At 47.0% G+C, this 23,240-nt stretch overlaps 1 protein-coding gene across 1 annotated transcript; it reads right to left on the minus strand.

Moving 5' to 3' along the window:
• Window positions 1-399: 399 nt before the first annotated feature.
• On the minus strand, window positions 400-18,000 carry R3HCC1 (R3H domain and coiled-coil containing 1). Its single transcript, XM_070505195.1, has 9 exons — window positions 17,789-18,000; window positions 14,930-14,967; window positions 7,696-7,822; window positions 7,154-7,291; window positions 5,867-6,455; window positions 4,711-4,883; window positions 3,403-3,473; window positions 2,652-2,747; window positions 400-714 (listed from the first exon to the last, which is right to left on the minus strand). The coding sequence occupies exons 1-9, from the start codon at window positions 17,983-17,985 to the stop codon at window positions 578-580; spliced, it is 1,566 nt and encodes a 521-aa protein (XP_070361296.1). The 5' UTR covers window positions 17,986-18,000; the 3' UTR covers window positions 400-577.
• Between the last annotated feature and the right edge of the window lie 5,240 nt (window positions 18,001-23,240).

Here is a 23,240-nt window from a genome sequence, read left to right on the forward strand (position 1 = left end):
ACCTCAGCACTAATTCCACCTAAACCAGAAAAATGAGCACGCTGGGACCCTGTCACCAGAGAGATGTCCTTGCATCCGTGCCTGTGAGGGAGGCAGACTCAGCAGGCACTCAGGAGTTCACCTCTTGGCTTTGTTCCTGTCTACTTCTGCAAGGAGCACTTTCGTAACCAACAGACAACACAAGGCCTGGGGGAAGACTGAGCAGGTGTCACGCAACAGGTGGAGACAACCCCCCAACTGGGCAGGCTCTGTGCAAAAATGCCCTCAAGGCCCAGCTGGGATCCTGCAGGCCAGTCTCCTAGAGTGACCAATTGCTTCTGCAGCCCCAGGTCCAAAATGGTATACAAACAGCACTTCCTAGTGCCCCATGGCAGACGGTCACATTTTAAAACAATCACATTATAACAACATTCAAGTCTTTATTTTTTCTTGACTCTGGAACTAGACCAAACTAAAGTGCCCCACGCCCCACGGTGATGCTCTGATGATGGCGCAGGCTGTTCTGGTGGCCGTAAAGGCTTGTGGTGTTCGGGTACCTGCTTAGTCCTGAGGGTGCCCATCCAGGCTTGTGGGCCTCTCAGGGCCTCAAGGAGGTAGGAGACTCGACAGCAGGCCGCTCTCTCTTTTTATGTTGGAGCCCCAGGGCCCGGGCCACCAGCCTCCGGGCCACAGCTGTGTTGGTCTGTGGTCTCTCCTTCGCCAGACGCAGGAGCTCTGAAAAGAAAGCCCCATGGGGTGGGGGCTTGAATTCGAGGCTACGGCCGCCTGTCCCCCAAGCAACAAAGCAGCCTGAGAAGCCATCTGAGCCAGCCTCTAAGGCGCAGTTGTGCCGTGTGGCCATATGCTAGAGAGAAGGGGCCTGCTTAGGGCTCCAGGGCCCCTGTGGGGTCCGGACCCAACGCTGCCAGCTCCCTGTGCTCTGCATTTCTCCATCTGTGGGGGGAGCTAATCCTGCCAGCTCCCTGGGCTCCGCATTTCTCCATCCGTGGGGAAAGCTAATCCTGCCAGTTCCCTGTGCCTCGCATTTCTCCATCTGTGGGGGGGTTAATCCTGCCAGCTCCGTGTGCCCCGCATTTCTCCATCTGTGGGGGGGTTAATCCTGCCAGCTCCCTGGGCTCTGCATTTCTCCATCTGTGGGGGAGCTAATCCTGCCAGCTCCCTGTGCTCCCCATTTCTCCATCTGTGGGGAGCTAATCCTGCCAGTTCCCTGTGCCCCGCATTTCTCCATCCGTGGGGGGAGCTAATCCTGCCAGCTCCCTGGGCTCCGCATTTCTCCATCTGTGGGGGGAGTTAATCCTGCCAGCTCCCTGTGCCCCGCATTTCTCCATCTGTGGGGGGGAGTTAATCCTGCCAGCTCCCTGGGCTCCGCATTTCTCCATCTGTGGGGGGGTTAATCCTGCCAGCTCCCTGTGCCCCGCATTTCTCCATCTGTGGGGGGAGTTAATCCTGCCAGCTCCCTGGGCTCCGCATTTCTCCATCTGTGGGGGGGTTAATCCTGCCAGCTCCCTGTGCCCGCATTTCTCCATCTGTGGAGGGAGTTAATCCTGCCAGCTCCCTGGGCTCCGCATTTCTCCATCTGTGGGGGGAGTTAATCCTGCCAGCTCCCTGGGCTCCGCATTTCTCCATCTGTGGGGGGAGTTAATCCTGCCAGCTCCCTGTGCCCCGCATTTCTCCATCTGTGGGGGAGTTAATCCTGCCAGCTCCCTGGGCTCCCCATTTCTCCAACTGTGGGGGAGTTAATCCTGCCAGCTCCCTGTGCCCCACATTTCTCCATCTGTGGGGGAGTTAATCCTGCCAGCTCCCTGTGCTCCCCATTTCTCCATCTGTGGGGGAGCTAATCCTGCCAGCTCCCTGTGCTCCCCATTTCTCCATCTGTGGGGGAGCTAATCCTGCCAGCTCCCTGTGCTCGGCATTTCTCCCTCTGTGGGGAGCTAATCCTGCCAGCTCCCTGCTTTGTAGGGCCCTTTGAAAGGGAAACCAAGTCAGGGTCGGACACTTGGGCTCTGGGGCTCACAGACAAGATATTCATTGTCCTCAAGCAGTCTGGGACCAGGGCCACATGACCCACAGGAGCATGGATGGCTTCAGCAGGCCTCTTCCAGGCCAGTTTTGCCAGCCACTGCTCTGGAGCCACAGAAAACTGGCCTTTAAAAGCCACCATCATGCTTTCTGGAAGGGGAAAAGGAACGGGGAGGAGCTGTCGTTTATGTGGCACCTTCTGCGTGCCCCTCGCTGCTGCAGGCAGGTCTGCCAGGCTCTCACTCACTCCTCCAGTCTACTCTGCATGGTCTGCTTATTTTACAGAGAAAGAAACCAACTCAGACATGAGGTCACTTCCTCAAGGTCAACTTGAATGAGTGACAGCCAGAGTTACATCCAGGGCTAACCCCAAACCCACGCTCTTTTTTCCCACTGCAAACTCTGGTTTCCACAGCCCTACAGGAAAGACCAAGCTTTTTCCTGGGCAACACCCAGAAGAGGTGTGAAGAGGAGGGCAAGCGCGGAAGAGAGCGGCAGGCAGGCAGCTCTCCCCAACAGCGCCCTTCTTCCCTGGGTACCCCAGGCCCCAGGGTTGTGGGAGGAGTGCCCCACTGGCCACCGTCACCTGGGGGTCAGAGCAGATAGCTGCAACAGGCACAGCCAGTCCTTACTTGGCCTCTGCAAGGCTTTCAGCTTGGACTGCTTGGTTCCCTGTGTGAGGGGCCGGATCTTGAGTGCTGAGAAATCCTTGGTCAGGGCTTCAGTAGCTACGGAAAAAAAGCAGACATGGAGCCATCCCCTCCTCCTCCTAGTGAGGCCCCTCAGGGCCCAGGAACACATACAGCACCCAAACCCACGTAGCCGCTTTGCATACCATCCACGGCCCAGGGACAGGGCTATCCTGACCCCCCTGGCTGGGCAGGAGACGCCCACCATCTGCTTGCCTGGTCCCAGACTCCCCAGGCCTGCACTGCGGTCACTTTGCTCAGGCAGCAAGCCTGCGCAGGGCCAGGCTGCCACGCTCCCCTCTGCTGGTCAGGAGCCACAGCAGGGGCCTGTGCTTCTGACGCCAGGAGAGGCAGGCTCCCGCCTTCTAGAGCCCAGGAGCTTAAAACGAACTCTGCCCTTCCCCACTCAAGACCCTCCTGGGGCACGTGCCCCCACTGCCCAGGCTGTGCTGGGCCCAAGTACTTGGGCTGCCTAGAGATGCAGCATGTCAGAGCTGGCAGGGGCTTCCTGGCCCAGAGTCCACTCTGCCCCCTGGACTTCTGGCTATGGTGGCTGGGAGTAGCTCCCGGGCCACCAGCTCAGGTTAGCCTGCACCCTGAACATGGGTGACCCTCCAACCAGGGAAACCAAAGCTCCTTCCCTTCTCAGTGGTGGCCAGAGAAAGGGGCCAAGCTCACCATGAAGCCACGTTACCTGAGGCCAGGCAGGGAAAGACGCCGAGCGCGTGCGTGTCATCCACCCAGTGAATCCTGAACCCCTTCTCCCTGTGCCGAGAAGAGGAGATGATTGACTACAAAAGCCAATGGCAAAGCCTTTCTGCAAAAGGAAGTGCCCCGCCTCCAGCCCTCAAACAGTGCAAGCCCAGGATGAGGCCCTATCTTCCCGGGAAGGAGACAGCATTTGTGCACATTTCCCCTGCAGACCACAGGGTTAGCCTCAGAAAGACAAATGTCACCCTGTCGATCGGGTGGGTCCCTGATTCCTAGAACTGAAGAAGCCAGACTCAAGGAGCTCACAGAACACAATGCCAAGGGGAAGAAGGCTCCTCCAGGCACTGTCATAGCCAGGCCAAGGGCATGGGGTCCGAGGCTGAAGACAAAAGGGTTTATGTGGTGGGGACACGCCAATGTTACTGCTCTGATCAACTTTCTTCCTACTGCTCAGGAAAGCACCACTGAGTCTGGGGACCATGAGGACAGCTCCTCTGTGGGCACTGCCCACACTGGCCGAGGAAGCCACCGGTGGCCCAGGTTTGGCCACACTTCCAAGGGGTTGAGAGCAAAGGGTCCCTTGTGCCCCACCAAGCTGCCCCTTCACCTCTCCTCTAGCTCAGGCTGCTGAGGAAGCAGTCAGAAAAGCAAGCCACAGACAGGGACTTTTAAAGCCTGAGCAGGAAAAGAGAAGGGGGACTAGAGAGGGAAATGAGCGTTAAAAAGAAAGAGGAGGAGGAGAAAAGACCAGAGTTGGGTCCAAGGGATTTGGAAACAAAAGCCTGTTCTCTCAATATTTCCCTTTGGCTCCCATCTTGCCTCAGAGTGCTCAAACCCAGTTCACTCCAGAAATAGCTCCTGCCTGGAGATGGCCCTCAGCTGACTGACTGGGTGGCTGGGACGTGGAACAAGGAGAGGCAGTGGGCTGCCCACGTCCTGCATGCTGATGGAGGGCCCCACCAGGTCGTGGCAGGCATGAAGGTGTGCAGGGGGGCGGGGCAAGGATGGAGGTCTGCGGCCGCGGCCCAGGAGGACCAGGTCTGAGGCCTCCGGAATGTGTCTAGAACCAAAAAATTGGCTCTCCTTTTCTGCACAGTCCTGGCCAGCAGGCTGAACTGCCCAGGAGTAGGGAGCCCAGAGCAACCACAGCCACTTGCTGCCTCCTTCTAGATTGCTGGGTACCAGGGGAGGGGCAGGCCAAGCATCCCCAACAACAAAGGGATGTCTGAGCTCCTCTCTCGAGGCGAGCACCGCGCACCCCCTGCCTCCCTAAAGCCTGGCCAGTACTCACTGGAACTCGGAAAATGCTGCCAGCAGATCCTCAGTCTTGAGCGCCGGCTCAAAGTCATAGATCTCCACCACATGGGCGAAGTCCTTCTCTCCAGGCAGCTCCTCTACGAAGGAGGACGTGTCCACGTGGATCTTCTCTACCTGAATCTCCTTCTCCGTCAGGTTGTCTGTTATCTGGGAGGGATCAGACCTTTAGCGAGGGGAGCTCTGACACACAGGGCTCCAAACACCTGCTTTTAAAAGCACACTGAGAGTCCTGCAGGCTTCTGGGTCCATGGGGAGCGAGCACCACAGGTGGCTTCCCATGGAGCCACGCCCAGCAGGAGTCTGGGAAGGGTACCATGATGGCAGCCCGGGCTAGAAGACGGAGAAGCGTGAGTCTGAGGGCAGGGAACTTACTTTTATGGAGTCCTCATTGGGTGACTGGCACTTACAGACATTTGTTTCATAGAATCCTGAAAACTATACTTCACATACTGCTTTACAGATGGGGACACTGTAAATCAGAGTTAAGTAATTCTGACCAAAGTTGCAGTCAGTAAAGCACAGAGCTGGGAAAGTCCAGGATCTTCCTTCCCTTATTAACAACGTGATACTAAGCAAGTCTTTCTGGTCGGCATCCTTCATCTATAAAATAGCAATAAAAGATGCCAGCCCTCCCAACTGAACAGCACAGCCAGTCTCAGGGGCAGACCCACAGTTCCAAGGAAATGAGATTTCTAAGACAAGGCTTCAGTTTTCATGACCAACATCTGTAGTCCCTTACAAAGCAATTCCATATACATCCTGTCCCTATCTAGGTCACCTTATGAAACAAGTATTATTATCCGCTCTTCAGATGGGGAAACCGAGACTTAGAAAAGCAAAATGACTTGCCCACGGTCAAACATCTACTTGGTTAAGCTGGGACCCAAATCCACACCTCTGACCCCATATCCTGAGACTCCTCCTCTCTACTGTGTCAGTCCTGACTCCTTTGGGCAAGGCCCTCATGCTCCCCACCCCCCATCTCCTAAGGGACCCCTATCAGCCAACACCCAGCCTTGCTCAGCCAGCAAATCCTGCCCCCTGCCCACCACACCCCTTGGTCCCCACACACCCAGGACTAACCCACCTCACTTCTGCCCTCCCTTTTCTGGGCTTACGAGCCTCATCACCTCTTGCAGCAGATCACTGCAGTCATCCTCGGCGCAGCTGCCAGGCCCCTCCTCTTCCTCTTCCTCCTCTGCTGCCAGGCTCTTCTCCAGCTCACTCCCGTTCCCCTCTTGCAAATCCAGCTGCAGACTGGATGCAAGCTGGGTGGCCATCTCCAACCTGTCTCCTGTCCCTGAGTGGCTCTCAGGGCCCGGGAGCTCAGTGCCAACTGAGTCCAGCAGCTGCTCATTCTCATAATGTTGGCCTAGGCCCTTCAGCTCCTCTGTTGCCTGAGTCATCAACACAGGGAGTTCCTGATCAGAGTTGGGGTCCCCAACACCAACATCTCCAGGCTCTTCTGGGAGGCCACCAGCTGGAGCATCTCCCTTGAACCTTGGGGTAGGGGGTGGTGCCCATTCTTCTTGCCTGCGCAGTACCCGGGGCACATACAAAGCCTGGTCTGGCTTACGTCCACGATGCCACCGGCTGGCCCGTGCTCCTCGGGGACCAGCAGCCACTCCCTGGTTTGAGGTGGGCCAAGGACCTTGGTACTTGCTAGGGTGGGAGGCAGGAGGGCGGCAGGGGCCAGAGAGTCCATCTGAACTGGGTAACCTGGAGCAGGAGCAGGAGGTGATCAGAGCGGTGTTTGGGCCCCAAGGAAAACGGTTTACTGGAGCTACCTGCCATTCAGGCATGAGGCTCTCAAGTCAGCATTAGGCAAAAACCAAAGCCAAAGTGAGGCCCGAGGATACCTTAGGAAGCCATCATAGTGGAGGCTGAATGCCACCTCTGAATGAGCCCACAGCAGTCAGGTCCCCCTCCAGTGTTAGAAACCAAATTAGAGATAGCTGAGTCTTCAGTTACACACGGGGTGAGCTAAGTACTTGCACTAGGAACTATGTTATTAGAGAAATGTCTAACTCTAAACACTAGGATCATTATGACAAGGTCCTGCAAGATGCACACGGCAACAAAGCTCAGATGTGCCTCTCACAGCCCATGGCCCCAGGGCACGAGCTCGCTGAGAGGAATGTTGGGCTGAGGCCCTCACGGCTTATCTGCTCACTCGCAGGCACGCGCATGCGCGTTGTCTCTCTCTCCCTCTCCTGGCCCAATGCGTACAAAGTTGACTTTGCTAAATGATCTCCGTAAACAATGTACATCTACTCCACTGCTGAGTAAAGGCAGCAGTGAGCCTGGGGGCTCCCCGCCCTGGATCCTGACAAGCTCCACCCTCCTGGGGGCTGACCAGCTCACCCAACCACCCACAAGGAAACACTGAGGGCCCTCCAAGGTGGTAGGATACACACCTGATGTCCAGGTGACAGATGACCGTCCTCCTCCTCCAGCCCTCCCCAACAGAGAAGCTGCTCAAAAGATCAAAATTCTCTGCTGTCCTATGGATCAAGTACCGGAGGCGACTGGAGAGTGGGGGGAAAAGAAGTACCCTGGGAAGGGACAGGAAGGAGTGCTGAGCAGCGGCTCCATGTGCGGACCCTGGGGTCTGACCCCCACCAGGTCCACACCTAGTTTAAAAGTAGCTCAACACTTAGGCTCCCTCTGCCCCCGTGGGCCCCCGGCCAACTACAAAGGGCCTGAACATAGAGGTTATCACAGGGAGCTACTGGTCCCATGCCCATTCCTGTTCTGGGTCCCTTCAGTCTTGGGGTGATACTCAGAATTACACAGGAAAGATGCCAGAGAGCAAATTATTAAATATTAAACCTAAACGCCAAGGTCAGGGACAGCTGCGAACCAGTTACCACGGATGCATGCCCGGGAAGGGGGCACAGCTGGCTCGCAGCAGAGCGGCCCCGGCCGCCGCCCCTCCAGCTCCCTCGCCCCCGCTCACTTTGACAGCTGCTTCTGCAGCAGGAAGCGGTCCAGCTCCTCCTGGATGCGCTGCACAAAGTCATTCTCAGCCGCGGAGAGGAAGACGCCGTCCAAGCAGAGCAGGGCCAGGGTGACAGAGGGAGAGCCTGGGGAGCAGACGACACGGCCGGGCTCAGAGCGGGCCCCGCGCCCACCCCCGGCCCCGCACCGTGGGCGCTGAGAGCCCCTCGCGGCCAAGGTCTCTCCTCTGCCTCCCCCTCGGAGGAGCCAGGCTCCGAGGCGGGCAAGGGACGTGCCCAGGACCCCGGCCAGGCGGCGGCGGGGCGAGGGACGGTCCCCTGGGCCGCTCGAGCGCTCCCCGGGGCTCTCGGGCCTGCCCGGCGGGCATGCCCGGCCCTCCGCAGCCGGGAGCCGGAGGCCGCAGGGCACGGGGCCCGCCCGCCGCACTCACCACGGCCGCCCCGCGCGTCGCCGCCGCCGCCCGGAGGGTCCCCAGCAGCCTGCGCGACGCTGCGCGCCACCACGAGCCGGGCCTCGGCGGAGCCACAGCGCCCCCGCGCGGCCCGGGGGAGGCATCGCAGAAACGCAGAGGGGCTTGCTTTTGATTTTTTTGCCCTTAAGAGCAGTCTCTTCGAGGATCAATTAAGTCCAGCAAACACCTTCGAGTGGCTCCTACATTTTCCGGTACATTGTTCCCCTCCCTAGGGACGTAACAGAGGAATGAGGAGGAAGGACGCTTCGGGGCACCAAGTATTTCCTCACCCTTTGCCATCACTGCCTGTCCTTGGGCCTCACTGATGAAACCTGTAAAAAGGTCCAACTCACACCAAGACGTCACTTACTGACAGGCTGTACTAGCCTTGTGGGAACAGGGCGGGGTAGCCACTAGCATGGTGATTTGTAGACCATCAAATTATACCACCTTGCTACATCCGCAAATAACTCCAGCACCCACCTTAAATAGGACCTGAAATTCTTGCTATGGGACAGCCCTTGGGATGGAGGCCAGGGTTGCAATCCTCCTCTTCCCTGAAAAGTGCTGAAATGTAAGCTCTTGGTCATCCTGAATTCAGAAGCCCAGAGCAAAGCAGGGCCCTGAGCTAACAGCATTTAAGACCCAGAATTTAGTGCAAGGGTGGGGCAGTCTGAGCGGGTCCTGCAGTAGGATACCGGTGAGCAGTCAGAAGGAGAGTGTGCCTCAAAAGGCCAGCTGGGAGAAGAGGCCTGGGACAGAAAAATGGAGAAAACTTAAGATACATTTTGTTCTCTTGCAATTTTTCCCAGAGTATTTCTAAAAAAGATGGTGGTATTGTATCACATTTACAAAAACTATCTGGAAAGATAGTATTTCAAGAATAAAAAGGACCCATAATAAAGACAAAACCAAATGCAAAGAGAACTCAGGGAGCCAAGTCATGAATCTCCTTTTCGGTCATGGTTGTGAGAGGAGATTCCAAAGGTCTGACAGGTCCCCTGCCCCAGCCTCCAGCCTAGCAGGCATCAAGGCCGTTGGGGGGCAGAGGGAGAGAGCAGCAGGAAGAACTGGGGACACTCATTTGGATTCTGACTTTGCCAGCCCACCCACACTCCACACTGGTGTGACTGAAGTGGGAGCAGGCCTCGAGAGAATGCTGATGGCCACACAATGGCGCTGTTTTATTTGACCAGGCTTCCTTGACTGGGAGCTGGAAGGCGGGAGGCAAGCCCACTTAGCAGCTATGGACCAGATATGACCTGGAAGAAATATGCATGCTGAATAAGAAAATAAAGGCCCAACTTTCTCAATAAAGTGGCCATCTCTTCCCAAAGTGGACGAACAAACTGAAAACCCAGGAAACAAACAAAAAACCCCACCTCTTTAGAGCTGGCCTGTGATAGAGGAGTTCAACATTCAGAGAACCTCAGAAACAAAGCTCAGAGAGGAAGGCTGCCCGTGAACCCAGGTCGACCACACCCTCTTCGAGTAACTCAGAGGCTGAACAGAAGAAGGTGTCAGCCTGCAGGCCTCCACCATCTGTGGAGGTCATCAAAGGATGCCTAGATAAGGGGAAGGGCATCAAAGTGATGTCCTCACACTATTTTGGGACAAACAGCACGTGAGGATAGAATGGTCCCCAGTCAGAGGTGAGTAAATAGAAGAAAAGTAGCACAAAGGACACGCAGAATTCTACAGGAAAAATAAGAAAAAGAGCACAGCAGGAAAAAGACAGAGGGTAAGAGGATATCAGACGATTCTCTTGAGAAAAGAGAGGAAAATTTCAGTTAACAACTGCTTCAGATTCCCAAGGAAATCAAAGAAAACCTGATTTCCAAGTCACAACAGATTGAGATGAAAGAGACTGTGAAAGCCATGGAAAGACCTAAAACAGGCAATCGTGTTCATCCCGGAAGCCGCAAAAACTAGTCAGCCTGCTGAAAACAAATGAGTGACACAACGTACAGGCTTGAGAAAGTGAAGATAACTACTATTTACACAAAGCCGCCATCTAAACTGCATGCATTTAATCTTTGCTGCGGCCCCTTCAGATGAGGATTGTTGCCCTTATTGTAGGGGAATAAACTGAGGTTTAGCCGAGGGTGCCCAGCTCCTGAGTGCAGAGTTGGAACTCACTCAAAAACAGATCTAGCCTGACTGCCACGCCCATGCTCTTAAACACCATAAGATTAAGAGTTTCCGTCTTTAGAATGTCATTAGAATTGCTTGGCACTGTGGCCAGTAGCCAGATAGAGAAGTCAGGAATTAAATAAACTGGATGAATGCAATCAGGTAGAGAAGCGTGCTAGGTGTGTGCTGTAGAATTTCATCTGAAATGAGAGGTACGACTGAAAGATTATGAAAGGATTGAATGTGGGTGACGTGAGGTTGCACAGTCCCATCTGAAGGGATGGACCTAGAGTCCTCTGCTGCCATAGTGACCCTAAATCACAACCCAGGGCACCTTTCCTTGCCACGGTAGGGTCACGCTGGCACCTGAAGCCGCAGAGCCTGTGTCCCAGTGTCACTTCTTACTCTAAGCAACCTCACCCTGCCTGAGACGGTAATAGAGGCACTGAATTGTCTGCCCAGTAACCTCAGCGTGCTTGAGACGACAATCTGTTCTCTCCATGTTTAAAGTTAGGTTTAAGAATATCCAGTTTATGTTTGTTATCGAAAGTCCTTGTAATGTATACATAGTTTCAGCATATTAGAGAATCTAATTCATTACGTGGTGATTCCAATTTAGACAGTGAATGGAACTGACTTACAATTTTAGATGGGCAGATGCAAGAGTATTTGGCCAAGTTTGTAAACAGTATTATAATATTAAAGAGGACTGGATTCACAATATTTTAATATCAACAAGATTTGTTTAAATATAGCACATAGGAAGGTTTTGTTTCATAGTCTGCCAGGTCATCCATTTAATATGTATAAGAAGAAAATCAGAACTTCTGGGCAGATGGAATAAATGTATTTTTCCCTATTCCTTCCACTAAATACAACTAAAAACTCTGGACATTAAATATAAAACAAACATAAGGAGACTCTGAAAGGTGGAGAGAAGAAGGCAGACCAGCTAGGGACCTTGGGTGCCAAGGAACAACGAAGTGGTAAGTTTCCTATATGCCTCAAATTCCCAGAGTTGGAGCTTGAAGAAGCCAGCAACCCGGAAACACCAATGGACACAGATTAAAAACAAAAAACTCCACCCCAACAAAAGCCTTTTATGTCTCTAGTCAAAGGGGAAGGCTAGCAAGACAGAGACACTTTGAGACAATAACTACTGTTTTCCCCAGCTAAACACCATCCCTTCTCACACCAGCAAAGGCCGCGCAGGACCCTAAATTCTTGCCTTCACCAGATTGTAATGAAGTGCCACAACCTTCCCACCAAGATGACATCAGAGAAAGCCAAGTAGAAAGCTGAGACTTTCATGCCCTGCAAGCAGTAATGAGCCACAGCCCCTGCCTGCAGCGTCAGTAGCACCACTGGAGAGCCTGACTTGCACCTCCACCCAGCAGTAAAAAGGCACCCTCCTTCCTGCCCCCCTACTGCCACTGGAGTGCCGTCAGAGGAGGCCTAGTGGACAGTAGGACTTTCACCACCACCCAGAGATCAAGAGGTCACCCCGCCCCATAGTGTCAGTGGAGGCCGTGGGGAGCAGCAGCAAGGCACTTCTACCCCTCCCAGTCAGGGAGGTATCCATGGAGGCCCGGTCGGGAGCCAGGAGGCCCGATGGGGAGCCAGGATTCCCACCCCCACCCAGCAGGAATGAAGAGCCCCACCTCCCCTGTCAATGGAGGCTGAGTGGGGACCCGGACTTTAACCCCTACCCAGCAGGAACCAGGCAGATATTAACCCTCACCTGGCAGTGCCAAGGCAATGTCCCCATACCCCTGCTGGAGTGGTGTCAGAGAGAGACAACTAGACAGAGATATAAACAGGATCCAGATTCTCATAACATAACACCAAGATGTCCAGGATTCAATAAAAAATAACTCTTGACACTAAGAACTAGGAAGATCTCAGACTCAGTGAAAAAAGACAGTCAATAGGTCAAACACCGAGATGCCAGAAATGTTAAATAATCTGACAAAGATTTCAGAGCAGCCATGATAGAAATGCTGCAACAAGCAATTATGAGCACACTTTAAATAAAGGAAAAAATAGTCTCAGCAATGAAATAGAAGATATAAAGAAGAACCAAAAGGAAATGTTAGAATTGAAAAATACAGCAACTGAAATAAAAAGCTCCATAGCAGAATGGAAGAGGAAAAGGACACAATCTGTGAACTGGAAGAAGGAACAATAGAAATTACCCAATCTGACAACAAGAGAGAAAATAGACTGAAAATAAAAATGAACAGAGACTAGGGGATCTGTGGGACTATAATAAAAAGATTTAACATTTGTATCATTGGAGTCTCAGAAAGAGAGGGGGAAGAGGGTGAGGCTTACAAAGTACTTGAAGAAATAATGACTAAAAACTTCCCAAATCTGGGAAGAAACATAAGCCAACACATTCAAAAGGCAAGAAACAGAACAAAACCACAGAAATCCATGCTAAGACACATCATTATTACATGTCTGAAAACTAAAGACAAAGAAAATTTTGAAAGCAGCCAGAAAAACATCTTATCTTACCTATAGGGGGAAAATTATTTGAATGACAGTGGATTTCTCATCAGAAACCAGAAGGACAGAAAGAAGTGGCACGACTTTTTTTCAAGTGCTGAAAGAAAAGAACTACAAACCCAGAATCCTGTATTCAGTGACAATATACTTCAGGAATGAAGAAGAAGTCAAGACATGCTCAGATGAAGGAAGAATTTGTTGCTGGGAGACCTAGCCTAAAAGAGTGGCTAAAAGAAGTTTTCTACACAGAAAGGAAACAATAAAAGAAATAATCTTGGAACATCAGGAAGGAAGAAAGAACACAGTAAGCAAAGATATAAGTAACACAATAGAATCTTCTCCTCTTGAATCTTCTAAATTATGTTTGATGGTTGAAGCAAAAACTATAACCCTGTCTGATGTGGCTCTAAATGTATGTAGAGAAAATATTTATGACAATTATATTATAAATGGAGGAGGGTAAAATGATGTAAAGGGAGGTAAGTTTCTATACTTCACCCAAATTGGTAACATGACACCAGAAGACTGTGATAAATTATGTAATACTTAGAGCAACCACTAAAAAAGTTATATAAGAGAGACATTTAAAAAATACTATAGATAACTCAAAACAGAATTCCAAAAAATATTTAAGTAACCCACAGAAAGGCAGGTCAAAGAAAACTGAGAAATGAAAAACAGAACAAACAGAAAACAAAAAATAAAATAACATACTTAGACCATAATATCTCAATAATTACACTAAATGTAAATGTTCTAAATACACCAATTAAAAGACAGAAATAATTTAAAATCTGATTCAACCATATGCTGTCTGCAAGAAGCTTACTTCAAATATAAAAATACAGACAGGTTGAAAAGATGGAAAAAGATCATGCAAATATTAATCAAAGGAAAGCAGGTGTGGCTATATTAATTTCAGATAAGATAAACTTCAGAGCAAAGAAGATTACCTGAGTCAGAGAGGGATACTACATAATGATAAAAGGGTCAGGGGCCAGCCCAGTGGCCAAGTGGTTAAGTTCATGCTCCACTTCAGCGGCCCAGGTTCACCAGTTCAGATCCTGGGGGCAGACCTACGCATCGCTCATCAAGCCATGCTGTGGTGGCATCCCACATGGAGGAACTGGAATGACCTACAACTAGAATATACATCTACACGCTGGGGCTTTGGGGAGATAAAAAAAAAAAAGGAAAGAGGAAGATTGGCAACAGATGTTAGCTCAGGGCCAATCTCCTCACCAAAAACAAACAAACAAAAGTGATGTCTCTGTTAAATTAAAAAAAAAAAGGGTCAATTCACCAAGACGACATAGCAATCCTAAGTACATTTTATATTATGTGTAGCACAAAAGAACTGCAAAATATGTAAAGCAAAAACTCATAGAACTGAAAGGAGAAATAAATAAATCCACAATTATAGTTAGAGACTTTGATATATCTCTCTCTCTCAACAATTGATAGAATAACTAGACAGAAAATCAGCAAGGATATAGAAGAACTCAACAACACCATTAATAAACAGGATCTAATCAATATGGAATGCTCCACCAACAATAGCAGAATACACCTTCTTTTTGAATACACATGGAACATATTCCGTGACAGACCATATCCTAGACCATAAAGCAAACCTCAGCAAATTTAAGAGTTTAAATCATACCGGGTGTGTTCCCTGACCACAATGAAATCAAACTGGAAATAAGCAACAGAAGGATAGCAGAAAAGTCTCCAAATGTTTAGAAAAATCTCTAAACACCACACTTCTAAATAATCCATGGGTCAAAGAGGAAATCATGAGGGAAATTAAAAAAATACATCGAATGGAATGAAAATGAATAGAACATATCAAAATTTGTGGGACACAGTAAGCAATGCTGAGCCCTCTCAAGAGTGTAGATGCATCCATTAGGAAAAAAAGGAAAAGTCTCAAACCAATAGAAAAAGAAGAGCAATAAACCCAAAGAAAGCAGAAAGGAGGAAAATATAAAACAAGAGTAGGAATCAATGAAATTAAAAGCAGAAAAACAATAGAGAAAATCAATAGCACAAAGAGCTGGTTCTTTGAAAATATCAGTAACATTGACAAAGCTCTAATAAAAAGAATAAGGAAAAAAAGAGAGAAGACACAACTTACCAATCTCAGGAATGAAACCGGGGAGATCTCTACAGCCCCTATAGACATCAAAAGTGTAATAAATGCAATAAACAACTTTGCACACACACATTTGACAGTCAAAATTTCAATCCTAAAATGTTACTTAGTCTATTCCATTTGTATAACCTTTTTGAAAAGACAAAATTGTAGAAATGGAGAACAGATTAGTGGTTGAAATGGTTAGGAACAGGAGGTGAGGAGAGGAGAGGAGGTAGGAGGGAGACGGGTGTAATTAAAAGAACTCTAGGAGTAATCCTTGTGTTCTATATCTTGCCTGTGGTGTTGGATACAGGAACCTACAATCGTAACAAAGTTATATATAAGTAAATACACTCACACACGAGTACAAGTAGAACTGAGAAAATCTGAATAAAATTGGTAGATTGTATTAATGTCAATATCCTGGTTGTGATATTGTACCCTAGCTTGCAAGATGTTACCATTGGGTGACACTGGGTAAAGGGTACATGGGATCTTATAATTGTGTGCAACTCTACAACTTGCTCAAAAAAAATTAGCAAATAATAGAAAAGGAAAATCAAATATATAAAATTTATAAATGCCAATTAAATGTTTAATAACAATAAATATGAGTAAAACCAGGACCGAATGTTTAAGGGAAATAAATTTGCTCTGTCATTTTGAGTTTATCAAATTTGTTCTCATTTTTTATAAAATACATTAGATATATAAATAAAATTACAATATTTATAAACTTAAATTTAAAACAATTAAAACTAGATCTTTAAGTGTGCTGTTTTCATAAACTAATACAACTTAAAATATAAATAACTATAAGAAATCCTTTGTCAATAAAAAGCCACTCTCAGACATGAAAAACTCTACATGAAACTCAAAGAAAAAGCCAAAAGGTTAAAGCAGTTAAAAAAAATATAAATATGGATGCCTGCATTGGGGATCCAACATATGGATAATTGATATATCTGAGGAAGAAAACAAAACTACTACAACAGAGAAAAAAAATACAACCATATTTTGTTGAAACAAAGGAAAACGTGAATCTACAGATTAAAGTGGTTTACTAAGTTCCAAAAATGATAGATAGATAGATAGATAGATAGATAGATGGATGGATGGATGGATGGATGGATGGATGGAAAGAGAGAGAGACAGATAGATGGCTGATAAAGATCATGGTAAAATCATTTTCTCTGGCCTTTGAAAAAAACAACTGTAATGATTTAGGCAGAATATAAAGGAAAAAAATCAAGTGGCTTGCAGATTTCCCTAGCAAATCGTATGTCAGAGTAACTGGAACAATATCTGTAGAATTTTAAAAGGAAAATGTTAAGACCAGAAAATTCTATAAACTGTGATGGCAACAGAAAGACGTTTCAAACCTGCAGTGATCTGGAAGTCTCTCTCTCACAGAAATTCTGCTGAGGGAAATGGCGCCATCCTGGCCTGTCTAAGGTGGAGCTACCAGGACACTGGCAGACAAGGTTTACAGACAGCTGTCACATGTCCCTCACAGCTTAAATCTCAAGACTTTCTGGAAAATCCACAAATAACTGAAATTGTTTTCTCTAAGGACCTAGTCAATCTATTCTAGAACAGATTGCCCAAACTGGTCTCTTTGACAGATTCCAGCTACTTAATTAGAAAAACGAAATTCACTCCTCCTAGACTGGCACCTCCTTCTCCTCTTCCCATTTCTCTATTTTCTTATATGAATCCTTCCCTCTGTCCACCTTTTTGACTTTGTTCATTGATAAGAACATAGCAACTGTCTCCTTGGGGTACTTGTGGGTTAGTCACACAACTCACTGCACGTTTCCCACTTACGCTTCGACATTCATTACCCTTTCTGGGAAGCCACTGGAAGACATAATCCAGACGACCAAGAGACAAACCAAAATAAATGGTTCATAATTGGGATGTCATGAGAGGAAAAGCTTTGTGATAAACATTTAATTTGCTTAAACAATTAATTAACTGAAATAATCACAGCAACAAAATCGTATACAAATATTATAATTTTTCAAAGTAGGGCTACAGAATATAAAAACAAAAGCATTTTTTATCACAGTAGATTAGGACAGCAACTCCGGAATGCATTCTAAAGTGTGGAGGAAGGAGGAACGGCAGATAACTGTGGCAAAGTCAATAAGTACTATTTTTTCTAAGTAACTGACAGAGCCTGGGGACCTTGGTTAACAAAGAAACACCAACCATATAATAAAATATTACACAGGGGAAGAAAAGCTTTAAAAACAGACAGAAAAGAGGTGATAGAAGTAACACTAGAAGAAAGCTTTTGTAGCAAAACCATAAATGGGATAGATTCAATTGTATTATAAATGTTAAAATTGATTCAAAAAGCAAAATATTCTGTATTCTTTACCAAATTCACACCTGGAACAATTCTATGTAAATTCATTTAAGGATCTAAATGAAATAGTCAACACACCAGGTCAAGCTTAATGGGGAAACACTAGAAACATCACCTTAATTTCAGGACAAGACACGGTTATCTATTAACGCTTCAATTATTTACCATTTTTCTAGAGGTATTAGCAAAAGAAAGAAATAAAAACTGGACACTTTGGAAATTTGATGATCAAATCATCATTGTTTACAGAATATTTAAATCTTTTTTCACCTGAAAATCAACTAAGAAACTCTTATAAGAAAAACTTTCCAGAACTGAAGGCGGCCTGGAGCAGAGGAGCAGGAGTGCTGACAGGAGGGCCCAGAAAGGCCGGGAGGAGGAAGGCTCTAGAAGACAGGCGGGCCCAGGAAAGCAACTGTGGAGAAGGGAGAGGCAAGGGGCCGGAGGAGGGAAGGAAGGAGACATCCACCCCGTCCCTGCCCTACCTGAGGAGCCAGCCGAGGAGAGTCCCCACCTCGCCCTCCAAATCTCTGCCGCAGTTCAGTTCGTTGTCCCTCAGTTTCCAGGAGACCACTGCCTCAGGCCTGCCGAGTTCCAACTCCCTTCTTAAAGGGCCAGAGTAACGGAACCCAGATGGCATGGGGAGGTCCCCCCACTGGGCTGCAGGGTGCAGGCCTATCATCTTAGCCTCCAAGCTCCCGCCAGGGACTCCTTACAGCGACAAGTCTTTGCAAAGATGTTTGCACACCCGCCCCAACCCAGACCTATTTTCCCAGTTCTCATCTCACAGCAGAGCCTGTTGCCGGAGTGGTGTCAATGGGGCAGGAGGAAAAATGAATTTTAAGACTTTGTAAGGACACAGGAAACACCCATGGTTAAAAGTTCAGGGAAAGACATGGCACAAAACTGATCTATTTAAAAAAAAAAAGACAACAGAAAAAAATATTGGAAGAAAACAGGCTGAAATTGGGCAGTGGGTGTCTCTGAGTGGTTTTATTATGAGTTGTTTTCTAATTTAGACTCCTGCACTTCTCACACAGATTTACTATATTTATAGTATAGGTATATTTCTATAATATATGTATACATATATCCTATTTTTATAAGCAGAGATAATACACCTACTTTTTAATCTTCCCAAATCATTCAAAGTAGCACTACAGGCAAATTTAGCAAAACCTTTTAATAACTTGGCAAACATTTTGAAAACGACCCTCCCTTTATTGCAAAACCCACTGACTTCCAGCCCTCCTCAGTGTCATCCACTTGGGCAGGGTTTAATCTCCATGAGCTGAGGCAGTGTTTGCACAGGCTGAGCTCCTGGGGAATGCTTCTGCCCACACTTATTGGGCTCTGACTGTGGGCTGCACTTTCTCTGTGTCGCCCCCTGTCATCCACTTGCCACCTCCTGAAGTAGTGGTCATTGCCTCCATTTTACAGACACAGATTTGGGTTCCCAGCATTCAGTAAACTGCCCACAACTGATCTGCCAACAAACAGCAGTGCTGAGCTTCAAACCCAGGGGAATGGTCTCAAAGCTTGTGCTCTGTCCTCCATTCCAGTAACTGCCCAACAATTTTTAGCTGTGGACCTCACTTCAGACAAATGCCACCCTGATGTATTAGTTTGCTAGGACTGCCATGACAAAATACTAAAGACTGGGTGGCTTACGCAACCGAAATTTACTGTCTCACAGTCGTGGAGATCAAGATGCCAGCAGGGCTGGGTTCCTCTAAGGCCTCTCTCCTTGCCTTGCAGATGGCCACCCTCTTGCTGCCTCTTCACATGGCTGTTCCTCTGTGCACAGGCACTCCTGGTGTCTCTTTGTACGTCCAGATCTCTTCTTCTTATGAGGACATCAGCCATATTGGATTTGGGTCACCCTAACAGCCTCATTTTAACTTAGTCACCACTTTAAAGGCCCTGTCTCCAAATACAGCCATATTTTGAGGTCCTGAGGGCTAGGGCTTCAATGTATGAACTTTGAGAGGAGGCAACCCAGCCCACAACACCTGGACTCTGTGTGTAGATGTGGCCTGTCCCAGTTCAAGCCAGGCTGGGAGGCACCAGCCCAACTCTCCAATTTACTCTCTTCGACTTCCTAAAACTCCTTGAAGGACTCTGGGGAGAAGGATCAGGAAATTGCTACTTTTTAGGCTTTGAAAAAGGAGAAAATATTCAAGGAAACCCAGCAAAATAAAACTCTACAAATGAGCCATTTCTGTGAAAATACAGACGGAGCCGTGAGTGAATTTAATATGAAGACTGCCACGTTTCGTCTGGTATTTCCCTCTGCCTGGCACCCAGCGTCCCTCCGTACAGGCCAGAAGAAATTCCAATTCTTTCTCCTCACCAAGTTCTCAAACTGAAAGGATAGTGACCACTCCAGGAGGTGGTAAGCTTTGTCTTTATATATTTATATTCAAAGATGAAATATTGAGTATTTTGGTGTCATAACTAGAGTATCTGACCCGGGGAGCAGATTTTTTAAACACCTTCCTCCCCTATATGACAAAATCATTTTTGGTAATAATAGCATAGTAACCAATAACAATCATTATTGTCTTGATTTGTTCTTTAGTTTAGCAACAATTAACACTTTAAAAAGATAAATTTCAACTTAAAGATATTTAAATTCAGTAAAATATTTCATGAATGAACTAAAATTTGCACTTGCTACAGAAAAATATTGTACCATACACTTTGCACTCTTTCACTGTTTCAAATTTTAAACACAAGTAAAACTCCAAGTGGTCACATAGAATGACATAATTACTCTAACTCATGCTCCATGTCTCCTGTCTTTATAATCGCCACGTTCTCCTGGCTGATTGTGAATCTACTGTTGAAACACAGGAATATGGATTATCATAAGGCTGAATATACGAACTGCACCTAAAACGAGCTTTAATGATTCTGAACCATTAAGAACTTACTTTCAAAACAACTGCATGGCAGCTCGCTGTATCACTTTGATTTCCCAGAATTAACTTCGAAGTACAAGGTTTATTAAGGGATAAGGAATAAAAATGTGCCATTTGAAACGTAAGTAACCACAGCAATTATTTAGAAGTTAGACCAATAAGTTATTTTTTCAGAGAGAAGTATTTTATCATCCACATTGTTTAGAATTGTCAGTACGTGTGATAATAAAAAGAAGACTGGGTTTTATTGTTGTTTCTGTATTATCTGCGACAATGCATCCCTTTGTGCCTGCACCTGGAACACAGGGCTCCCACTGCCTGGTTCTTGCTGGAGTGGGATCAGGGTGGAGGTCAAGTTCAGAGTGGAAATCAGGGTGAGTTTGAGAGATAGGAAATGGTAGAATCGACAGAACTTAGTGCTGGCTCTTCTCTTTCAGTTTCCAAGATACTGCGAGTTACTGGCTTCCTCTTCTGTAGCCACTCTTTCAGTTTTCTATTGGGCTCCATTTCTCCTACTCAATCTCTAAAAGCTGGAAGGCCTTGGGGCTCTATCCTGGGTCAGCCCTCATGTTTATTCCTCCCCTGGTTTTCACCATCTCAGTAAATGAAACCAGCATCCACCTCCATGTTCAAGGCCAGTATGCACGGGTCATCCTTTATTCCTCCCTTTCCTTCCTATCTTACCCTACGCCTTTGGGAATCTGCGGGTTCTGTCTCCAATGTACACCCAGAAACTGGCCTCTTCTGACACCCCGCTCCTATCTCTATACAAAGTCAAACCCTCTGTTAGGGGCTAAGTCCCTCCCAATTCCTAGGTTGAAGCCCTAACCACCACGATCTCAGAATGTGACTATATTTGGAGATAGGACCTTTAAAAAGGTAATTAAAGTAAAAGGAGGTCAAGAGATGGGCCCTAATCCAATCTGACTGGTGTCCTTGTAAAACCAGAAGATTAGGACTCAGAGACACAGAGGGAAGACCAGGTGGGGACACAGGGAGAAGACGACCACGTACAAGCCAATGAGAGAGGCCTCAGAAGAAACCTGGACACCTTGATCTTGGAATTCCAGCCTCCAGAACTGAGGAAATTAACTTCTATTGTTCAAGCACCTCAGCCTGTGCTGCTTTGTTATAGCAGCCAGAACAAACCAATCCCCCTCCTAGCCACTCGGCCTGCTTCCCGCCCAGGACTGCCTGTCTCCCTCCTGTGGATTGACTGTATGCTTTACTGTTTTCTCCCTCCTTTGGGGTTGTCTCTTTTAGATTTGTAGGAGGTTGTCACTTATGTGAGTTGTAACTATCTCCTCATGGTTTTAAGCTTGTGTTTTTGCCTATTTTAAAAAAAATCATGGGTGTTGCACAGATATTTTAAATTACACCATAGACAAATCTGGCAAGTGTTCTCTTTATGGTCTGCACTTTGTGTCATGTTTAGGAAATCCTTCCCTACCTGAAATGATATTTTTCTAAAATTTAAAAGTATTTTTTATTGGTATAAGTAATTTTAATATTTTTCTCCTTAGGAAAACCAATTGTGCCAGCGCTTTTATTGACTAGACCATCATTTTCCCTCTGTTTTGTAATGCCATCTGTAGTGGATTGGACCGTGGCTGCACAGATATAGTCACTCCCTAGTCTCCCTGACCTGTGGATGTTATAGTATCCGGTGAAAGATATAATTAAGTTAAGGCTCTAGGCTATTGAGAGGAGGAGCTTATCCTGGATTTTTCAGGTGGGCCCTAAATGCAATCACATGTTTCCTGATAAGAGGAAGTCAGAGGGAGCTTTGACACAGACAGAAGAGCAGGACACGTGCACAGTGGAGAAGGTGCTGTGAAGACGGAGGCAGAGACAGGAGTGATGCAGCTACAGTCCAAGGGCGCAGGCAGCCCCTAGAAGCTAGGAATGGATTCTCCTGCAGAGCCCCAGAGGGCAGGCTCTGTGGACGCCGCAGTTTCAGACCTCTGGCCCCCAGAACTTGAGAGAATAAATTTGTTGTTTTAAGTCACCAAATTTGTGGTAATTTGTTACAGCAGCTCCAGGAAACAAACACACCACTTTCTCATGTATTATTTCTGTGCACACATGAATGTGTTTCCAGGCTTCCTCTTAGGTTTCTTTGGTCTATTTGTCTTTTTCTATCCCATTATCACTCTAATTAATACACCTTTGTAATAATTCTTGATATTTCAGAGTATAAGCCCCTTTACCTGTTTGACTTCTAAATTTTCTTAGCTTCTCTAGGACCTTTTCTCTCCTCTATGAATTTTGGAAACAGTCATCAGTTACTATAAAAAATCATAGAAATTTTAATTAGAATTGAATTTACAGGTTAAGTTATTTTGGGAACATCTGCTATCTTTAAAATATTAGTCTTCCTATTTACAAACACAATATATATATGTCCATTTATTGAGGTCTTTTTACTTTATCTTTTGACATACAAAAAGCCGTACATAATTATTGAGGCAACTTGATGAGTTTGGAGATAAATGTATACCCATGAAACCATCACCATGATCTATGCCATAAACCTATCCATCACCACCAAAAGTATTATCCTGCCGTCTTATTATTATTGTGATAAGAGCACAATGTGAGAGCACATCTCAGCAAACTTTTAAGTGAATCATGCAGTGTTATATATATTATATAGATAGTTATCTACAGGCGCTATGCTGCCCAGTAGATCTCTAGGACTTACTCATCTTGTATAACCCAAACTTTGTACCCTTTGACTACTACCTCCCTACTTCCCCCTCCCCCAGCCCCCGGCAGCCACCATTCTACTCTCTGTTTCTATGATTTGGCTATCTTAGATTCACCATGTAAGTGGGATTGTGCAATATTTGTCCTTCTGTGTCTGGCTTATTTCACTTAGCATAATGTCCTCCATGTTCATCCATGTTGTCTATTTAGATCTTATTTCATGTATTTTGACCTAGTTTTATCATTTTATTTACAAAGGTCTTGCACATCTAATGTTCTATATTTTTCTAGGTACATTATGCTT

The sequence above is a fragment of the Equus asinus genome, chromosome 3 (genome assembly GCF_041296235.1).
Source record: "Equus asinus isolate D_3611 breed Donkey chromosome 3, EquAss-T2T_v2, whole genome shotgun sequence".
Lineage (NCBI taxonomy): Eukaryota > Metazoa > Chordata > Mammalia > Perissodactyla > Equidae > Equus > Equus asinus.

Excerpts from the sequence above, each read along its gene's own strand:
- R3HCC1 (XM_070505195.1), bottom strand. The coding sequence starts at position 17,985 with ATGATAGGCCTGCACCCTGCAGCCCAGTGGGGGGACCTCCCCATGCCA. Across the intron at positions 14,968-17,788 it reads CTCCTCGGCTGGCTCCTCAG|GGGCTGTAGAGATCTCCCCG; the intron begins GTAGGGCAGGGA and ends TGATGTCTATAG. Across the intron at positions 7,823-14,929 it reads CGGTTTCATTCCTGAGATTG|GCTCTCCCTCTGTCACCCTG; the intron begins GTAAGTTGTGTC and ends TCTGCTCCCCAG.